General features: G+C 46.6%; 2 protein-coding genes across 3 annotated transcripts in view; both read left to right on the plus strand.

Annotated features, from left to right (window-relative positions):
* LILRA5 (leukocyte immunoglobulin-like receptor, subfamily A (with TM domain), member 5) overlaps positions 1–3,538 on the plus strand; it is a 6,921-nt gene extending 3,383 nt beyond the window's left edge. For both annotated transcript variants that reach the window (XM_011932555.1, XM_011932556.1), the window contains 2 exons: positions 2,873–2,923; positions 3,072–3,538. In XM_011932555.1, coding sequence (XP_011787945.1) covers positions 2,873–2,923; positions 3,072–3,208 — 188 coding nt within the window. In that variant the 3' untranslated portion in view covers positions 3,209–3,538. The remainder of the gene's footprint in view (positions 1–2,872; positions 2,924–3,071) is intronic.
* Positions 1–9,206, plus strand: part of LOC105504904 (leukocyte immunoglobulin-like receptor subfamily B member 2) — a 68,949-nt gene that overhangs the window by 3,437 nt on the left and 56,306 nt on the right. The gene's annotated exons all lie outside the window — the stretch shown is intronic.

Raw genomic sequence — 9,206 nt, forward strand, 5'->3', positions numbered from 1 at the left:
AAAAAAAAAAAAAAGAAAAGAAAAGTAGCTCCTATCAGTAACCCTAAGACCTGGTCTGCTCTTGCCAATAGTGACACCTCGCAAGGGTTAGAAAGCCAAGAGGGGCAGCTGCAGGTACATGTAATCGTATCCATCCGTCCTGGGGTCTGAGATTCGTGAGATGAAGCCACAAAATTATGAGAAAGAAAGATTTACAAAAAACCCCACTGTTTAGAATCTCCCCTCTCTCACACATCACACAAAGTGTTTCAGATTTTCTACTAAAAACCATGCAGCTCTACAAGACTCCCAGGCCCCTACCCTATCCTGCAGGATGAGCGATGAGCAGAGGAAGGAGAACAGACCTGGTGAGCAGGATTTGGGGTCCAGGCCTGATTTGGAACATGAGGAAGATGCTGGGGCTGGTGGAGGAGGAAGAGAGACAGGCAAGTTGGACAGAGGACAGATGGATGCTCCCTTGGCATCTCTCACTTCTCGTTTCCATGGGATCCTGAGGATGGAGCCCTTCACCCACACCTGCGGGGTCCCTGGGCCCACTCAGGACAGGGGAGGACGCTGCTCCGGCCTCGATGCGATCTGACTGTGATGAGGGTGGAACCCATCCCAGAGAAGCACCCCAGCTGTGGGTGCCGCTCTCATGGCCCCTCCTGTCTTCAACCAGAGGCCTCTTCGCTCAGGGCACCCCTGAGACTAAGGAGGGGCCGTACACCGGCTCCCGGCAGTAAGTTAGGAACTTATTCACAGCACATCTTGTCTGCTGTTCATTGCTACTCTGCATTTGCTGGGCATGCTTGTCTATTTTCTCTCTCTTCTTCTGAATCTTTTAAAACAATATTTGAATATTTAAATTTGTCTCTTTAAGATATGTGGATTTATGATTTAAAAACCAGTAATTCCACTCCCATTGTCGCGGGGCATAATTCAATATTTACATTTGCTTTATAAAATTATTGTTAACAGCAAGTGTTTCTATTATTAATATATAAAATTGAAGTTTATGAATGAAGTTAATAAGTGTTTTGAAGTTCTGTTCATAAGAATGTGTACATTTAGTCTAAAGAATTCTTCAACTACTTTAATTATTTTTAAGTGAAATATTTGACTCATTTATATTTCTTTTTTTTTTTTTTTTTGAGATGGAGTCTTGCTCTGTCATCCAGGCTGGAGTGCAGTGGTGCGATCTCGGCTCATTGCAAGCTCCGCCTCCTGGGTTCACCGCATTCTTCTGCCTCCGCCTCCCAAGTAGCTGGGACTACAGGCGCTGCCACCATGCCTGGCTAGTTTTTTGTATTTTCAGTAGAGACAGGGTTTCACCGTGTTAGCCAGGATGGTCTCGATCTTCTGACCTCGTGATCCACCCGCCTTGGCCTCCCAAAGTGCTGGGATTACAGGTGTGAGCCACCGTGCCCAGCCTGATTCATTTATATTTCTAAGTAAGATATACACATGAGAAAGCTTTTAGTTTGGGTATATTCATTTAATTTCATATTAGCTTGCTATGACATTTTTCCCTTTCCATTATCTTTCAACTGATCTCCCCAAATTTACTGATAAAATTTATATTAACTATAAGAAAATTGAAATTTTATTTTTTCTTTGGGCTTGCTAATTTAAAACGGCAAAAAAAAAAGAAAATTTTTTATTTCTAAACTGCATATCAATTTTTGTCACTTCAAGTATTAATATGCATGTAATTGCATCTTAAATATCTAAAGTTTAACATATATACATATTTATGTATGGTTATATAAGTTACATCTGAATATAAGTGTAGGTATATCTGCATATATTTTTTATATGTATATCTACATGCTTAATGTATTTCACATCACGGGCTTTTACATGTTTGTTATTGGTCTTCTCACCTAGATTCGCATTTATAAAAGCAGAAATTTTGTTGTTGTTGTTGTTTGTTTGAGATGGAATCTTGCCCTGTCGCCCAAGCTGGAGTGCAGTGGCACGACCTGGGCTCACTGCAACCTCTGCCTCCCAGTTTCAAGCGATTCTCCTGTTTCAGATGCCCGAGTAGCTGGGATTATAAGCATGTACCACCATGCCCAACTAATTTTTTGTGTCTTTAGTAGAGACAGGGTTTCACCATGTTGGCCAGGCTGGTCTCGAACTCCTGGCCTCGTGATCTGCCCTCCTCCCAAAGTGCTGGAATTACAGGCATGAGCCACCATGCCTAGCCCTAAAAGCAGAAATTGTTTTATGGCCTCTGATAACGATATATATATATATATATATATATGCACACACACACATACACACACACACATACACACACATACACATACACACACATACACCCATGCACATTTATATACATACATATATATATGACTGACTACATGAATAATTAGCTAACTAGAGACTTATTGTATGATGAAACACCAGGTGAGGTGGTTGAGGTGGCGTGAAGGGGAGGCAGCTGTTTGTGTTTCTGACATTCAGGAGCCCCTGAGGACCAACCCCTCATGCACGGAGCCTGAGTCCTCAGCTGGTGGATCCGTGAAACTCTCATCTCCAGGGGAATTGGCTCATGTGCTCCTGTGTCCCAGGCTGCACAGACAGCACCCAGGGCTCAGTGACCTCTGTACTGGGGACCACTTTCCTTGCAGATCCTGATCTTTCACGGTGCAGGAAAACTCTTTCCCAAATGACTCAGGAGCAAAAACAAAGGAAAGGTGAAATAATTCAATGAGGAGATTGGAGGGAACCCTGCTCCAGCAGAGGGAGGGTTTATCGAGGAACTCCATAAAAGTCATGTTGAGAGGCATAGGGAACTAGGAGAATGCAGAGCCCAGGGGAGAGGCTGGGCTCAGGTCTCTTGAAGAACTTCTCCTTCCCCTTCCGCTGTTTTGATTTTCAGGAGCAGCTGATAACCTCAGTCCGTCACAAAACAAGTCTGACTCTGGGACTGGTGAGTGAGGAGATGCTCTCAGTTATGGAACTGGCACAGAGGGTCAGGTTCTGTCAAGATGATGTGGGTGCCCTGGGGGGACATCTAGGGGTCCTGGGTGATACTGATCTGCCCTGACCTCTGTGACCTCTTTGTCCACCATCCCCAGCCTCACACCCCCAGGATTACACTGTGGAGAATCTCATCCGTATGGGCGTGGCCGGCTTGATCCTGGTGGTCCTTGGGATTCTGATATTTCAGGATTGGCACAGCCAGAGAAGCCCCCAGGATGCAGCTGGGAGGTGAACAGAAGAGAGGACAATGCACCATTGGGGGCTGGAGCCTTGGAAGAGAATCTGATGGTTCCAGGAGGTTCTGGAAGACAATCTGAGGCCTATGCTATCTGGACTGTCTGCTGGAAATTTCTTTTTTGTTGTTTGTTTTTCTTTTTCTTTTTTTTTTTGAGATGGAGTCTCGCTCTGTCGCCAGGCTGGAATGCAGTAGTGCAATCTGGGCTCACTGCAACCTCCGCCTCTCGGGTTCAGGTGATTCTCCTGCTTCAGCCTCTGGCAATTTCTGGAGGGAGGAATGGATGTTTGAGTGCAGGGACCCTGGCCTGGGGTGATCTGTAGAGGACCATAGAAATGTGATGCCTTTCCCTTCTATTAATATTGACTTCCCTTGGCTTGATTCCCTTCTCTTCCCAGCCCGAGACATGAGGCTACATCTCACATGGCAGCGTTGGGTCCACATCTCCGCATGCCTGTGTACTGTGCTCCACGGCGTGTCAGACAGTCCTCTTCAATTCTCATTACCACACTCCCTGTGTGCTTTACTGAGCCTCCATCTCTTCAGTTCAGAGTTCCACACCTGACCCAGTCACTAAATCCATGGGAGAAGGTCAGATCCTCACCAGGAAAAGATAAATCCAGAAGGGCATCCTAACCTCCTGTCTATAGCCTTCAAGCCTCTTCGCTTTTTTTTTCTCTGAGATGGAGCCGCACTCTGTCGCCCAGGCTGGAGTGCGGTGGCGCCAATTCGGCTACTGCCAGCTCCGCCTCCCGGGTTCAAGTGATTCTCCTGCCCCAGCCTCCCAAGTAGCTGGGACTACAGGCCCCCGCCACCACACCTGGCTAATTTTTGTATTTTTAGTAGTGACAGGGTTTCACCATGTTGGCCAGGATGGTCTCGATCTCCTGACCTTGTGATCTGCCCACCTCGGCCTCCCAAAGTGCTGGGATTACAGGCGTGAGCCACGGTGCCTGGCCCGACAAACTTCTTTACTCAGCCCACTGATTCAATTCTTACCCAGAAATGCCCTCAAAGACACACCCAGAATAGTGTTTAACCAAATACCTGGGCACCCTGTGAATCAATCAAGTTGACATAAAATTATCCATCACACCAACAGATTTTCACATCCTAGTACCTTTCTGACACACGGTCATTGCTCCATACATTGCACTGTCAGGCAGACGGCAGGAAGGAAGATATTTTGCATTCGTGGAAACTCAGGAAAAGGAAGTTACTTGGCCCATGTTACACAGCTTGGATGAAATGCAGAGTTAAGGCTGCAGTTGCAGTTGAGCTGGCTTCTCTCCTGCCTTCTCCAGCTGCATGTTCTGGGACAAGGTCACTCCTTGGGTGTGGGTTTGGCATGAGGTGGAGGCAGGCTGGTCAGGCAGAACGTGGGGAGTCTGGTGAGACTCAGCTCTTGTCTGAAGGATCCCTGGAGCCTGCTGTCTCCTCTGCCTCATCCTTCAGGGGAGGCTGTTCCCCTTCCTAAGACGCCCTTTATGAGGAACCCATGCCCTGTGACACAGCGCTTAGGGCTTGTGACGCCTGTGTGTCCATCTGCCCTGCTGGGCTCTGTGGTCTTTATAATTTGTACCTTTGAGGGCCGTGGAAGGTAGTACCAGATCTTGACCCTCACTGCCCTTCTCTGTCTCTGGGAGCTTTGGGGAGAGAGGAGGAATGGAGTTGAGGTAGAAAGACCAGCAGTACTTGTTTTCTGGTCACCCTGCCAACCAAAACAGGATCTGATCCAGACATGATGAAATGAAGAAACCAGCAGGAACCAGCAAAAGGTGACAAAAGAGATCTCTAGCTGTCCTCATGGCTCACTGGCATAAGACATTCCCACCAGTACCATGACAGTTTACAAATGCCATGGCAAAGACCCAAAAGTTACCACCTCTTTTCATTGCAATGACTCAGAAGCTACTGCCCATTTCCTAGAAAGTTCTAAATAACTCGGCCAGGCGCAGTGGCTCAAGCCTGTAATTCCAGCATTTTGGGAGGCCAAGACAGGCAGATCACGAGGACAGGAGATCGAGACCATCCTGGCTAACACGGAAACCCCGTCTCTACTAAAAATAAAAAAAACTAGCTGGGCGAGGTGGCGGGCGCCTGTAGTCCCAGCTACTTGGGAGGCTGAGGCAGGAGAATGGCATAAACCTGGGAGGCAGAGCTTGCAGTGAGCTGAGATCCGGCCACTGCACTCCAGCTCGGGCGACAGAGCAAGACTCCATCTCAAAAAAATAAAAGAAAGTTCTAAATAACTCTCCCCTCAATCTGCATTGACTTGCTCCTTAATTTGCATATAATATAAGGTAGGTTTACATGAGTATAAATACAGTTGCCAAGAGCTCAAATGTTGTAGAACTTGGGCACACTGACTGTGAGTTAGCCCTTCTCTGCAAGGATCAGCCTTATTCAAAAAAAGATTCCTGTTTCACACTATTGGTTTACCTGTGAATCCTGGGTGAAGCCAAGAACCCTCTCAGGTTAAGCCCCAATTTGGGGACTCACCTTTCCTGCAACAGAGTTCCCTTCCCACTTCCAGCTGATGGCCCCTTGGGAGACCCCAGAGGCTCAGGGGCTTGAGTCCTTGAGGAAGGAGAGAATGTGCTCAGCTCCATCTGTGATGCCAGCTCTCAGGGGCCCAGAACGGGCCTGGAGCAGCTTCTATGTGTGGGTCAGGATGAGTTCTCATAAGGGTCCCTTCTCCAGAGCTGTGTTAAGATCCATGGGACCAGCACAAGCAGGTGCATCCTCCCCAGACTTCCTGGTTCAACCCAATGGAACCATGAGAGTAGTTTTGCAGGGGGCCTGGGTGCACAGAGAACCTGGTGTTATGAGGACTAGGCTGGGTAGTGACTTGGGAGTGACAGCCAGGGAAATTGAGGGAGTAGAGCACCCCCTAGGAACTCCAGCTCCAATTCCTTCCCCAGAAACGCTCCACAGATCCTCCACCTGGGCTGACCCAGGTTCCTTGATCATCATGGAGCTTCCTACAACCATCTGTTGTCAGAGGTCTCTGCAGGCTGGTACCTGCCATCTATATAAAGCGAGGGTCTCTCAATTCTCAGATACACAGGCCCTGCAGGACTTCAGCAACAAGGCGCCTCTCTGCATAGCTTACAAGAGCTCACACACTGCAGGGTGGTGCGCCTGTGTGTATCACAGCTGGAATGTCTGATAAAAATGAAGTAACCCCCTTGTCCCTGGCAGTGACAGGTAGGAGGGACGAGCTGGGTCACCTCTCCACTGTGGCCCCTCCTCGTAAGCAGAGGGAATCACCCCAGTACCTGGACCGATTTAGATTAAGTAAATTTACTGAGGCTTCAGAGGAAGGTCTTCAGGACTCAGATCTTAGTTATAGATTAAAATAAGTTAGCCACTTATGGCTGGGCATGGTGGCTCGTGCCTGTAATCCCAGCACTTTGGGAGGCTGAGGTGGGCGGATCACAAGGTCAGGAGATCGAGACCATCCTGGCTAACACGGTGAAACACCATCTCAACTAAAAATACAAAAAAATAGCCGGGTGCGGTCGCGGGCACCTGTAGTCCCAGCTACTCGGGAGGCTGAGGCAGGAGAATGATGTGAACCCAGGAGGCAGAGCTTGCAGTGAGCCGAGATCGCGCCACTACACTCCAGCCTGGATGACAGAGCAAGACTCCATCTCAAAAAAAAAAAAAAAAAGAAGTTAACCACTTATATCTTTAGGTGAATGCACACTTAACACATAGACATATACCTTAGGTATATAAGTTATATATAACTTATATAAGCTCTGGAAAACTGTGATTTTGTGTTGGTCTGGCGATATTTTCCCAGCCTTCTCCCTGTACCCGGTTACCTGGCTGCTGATATCCATGTGCTGTCTATAGGGATCTGGGACTGCCCTTTGAAGAGGTGTGTGCTCACTGTCTGTGAAGGCTCATGTGAGCCATCTTGGGCGCACATGCAGATTCCTGGGGAACACATTAGCCACTTGTGAGGGCCACAGGTGAGGCATCTCCCATGGTTCATGCCTGGGTCTCTTGAGGGGCCCCACAAGTCAGTTATTAGGCTCTGCAGCAGTTTTTGAGATCTCTGTGTTGGTTACTGTGATGTCTTTCATCTTTCCCTGGCGCTAGCTCCTGTGGAATGGCTGGACTATTCGGCCATACCAATTTCCTGAGTGATCTAGGTGGGTGCAGGGTGGATTGGGCTTCTTGGGCAATTTTCCCTGAGGCTGGGAGGCTGTGTGCTCACTCTGCTCCCACTTACCCCTCTGGTAGGAATTGCAGGCTGTGGGAGCTTGCTTGGCACTGAGCTGTGCCACCTTGGAGGAGGGGTAATGCAGAAACATGGTAACGTTTCTTCCTACACTCTTCAAGAATCATTTCTCCTTTTTTTTTTTTTTTTTTCCTTAATCTGGTTCTGAAAATGCTGCACTGGACTTCTGAATTCTCACAGAAATATTTCTGTTCATGGACGGGGGTCAAAATGGATGCTCTTAGAGGGTCTGAGGGCAAGGCTTGTCTATTCCACCATGTTAATAATACCACTCCTTCTACCTTGGGATTTAATTGTAGGTTTCTTGTAAAAATTAAAGATTTTGAAAACAATATAGATTTGAAAGCATAACACAGGTTTTTGACTTTGTTTGTTCGTTTGTTTTTAGACGGAGTTTCACTCTTGTTGCCCAGGCTGGAGTAGAGATGGGATTTCTCCATGTTGGTCAGGTTGGTCTCAAACTCCCGACCTCAGGTGATCCACCCACTTCAGCCTCCGAAAGTGCTGAGGTTACAGGCATGAGCCACAGTGCCTGGCTGATTTTTTTTTTTCTTAATGTCAGAACTGAGACACAGTAACTCATTTGCTTGTGTGTTGCGTTCTCCATTTTGCAATTCTGCCCCTATGGCTGTATCTTCAGGTGGATCCACCTGTTTTTATATTTAGCGTTGACCTGCCACCTCAGGGTTGGGGCAGCCATTTGTCTTTATTGCCTATATGCACAATGCACAGATTACCCAAGTATGTCCACTCTTTGACATTATTAGGTGGAAAATTCTACAGAGAAAAAGAATGTTTCCTGTGAAGTACTTCATAGAGAAAAGAGAGTGCTTGGGTCTTGCCTCCATTTGCAACTTTGCAATGTAGTGATTTGGTTCTTTACCATATCCCAAATGTGAAGTGTTGTATGTTTTATTTTGTTTATAGTGGTATTAAACACATAGAGTTTGTATCTATTCATTTTTTATCCATTACAAATATTATTTGATGCTATAAATGTCCCACACTTTGCCAATAAGAATCCTCCATTGGAACCCTTTTTCTTCTGGTCACATGAGTCTGAGGGTACTTGGTGACTCCTTTGCTCTTTTGAACAATAAGGGGTTCTGAGTTCATCTCCTATAGTTTCTGTCCTAAGGTAGCTTCAACCATTTCTTCAGGGAAAATATGTTAAAATCCTGACAACATATATTTATCAATGTTAAATATTTTGGGGCTGAGAGCGGTGGCTCCTGCCTGTATTCCCAGCACTTTGGAAGGCTGAGGAGAGTGGATCATGAGGTCAAGAGATCAAGACCATCCTGGCCAACATGGTGAAACCCCGTTTCTACTAAAAATACAAAAATTAGCCATATGAGATGAAATGTGTAAAGAAAAAGATGAGAGTAAAGATAGGAACAATAGACACTGTGGACTACTAGAGGGTGTAGGAGGGTTAGAAAACTACTTATTGGGTACTATGCTCACTAACTGGTTGATGTGATCTGTACTCCAAATCTCAGCATCAAGCAATATTCCCATGTAAGAAATTTATACGTGTACCCCCTGTATCTGAAATAAAAGTTGGCAAGAAGGAAGGAGGGTAGGAAGGAAGGAGAGAGAGAGAGAGAGAGAAAGGGAAAGAAGGAAGGAGGGGAGAAAGAGAGAAAAAGAAAGAAAGGAAAAGAGAGAAAGAACAAAAGAGAAAGAAAGAGAGAAAGAAAGGAAGGAAGGGAAAGAAAGGAAGGAAGGGAAAGAAAG

This window comes from Colobus angolensis, unplaced genomic scaffold (genome assembly GCF_000951035.1).
Source record: "Colobus angolensis palliatus isolate OR3802 unplaced genomic scaffold, Cang.pa_1.0 Scaffold96, whole genome shotgun sequence".
Lineage (NCBI taxonomy): Eukaryota > Metazoa > Chordata > Mammalia > Primates > Cercopithecidae > Colobus > Colobus angolensis.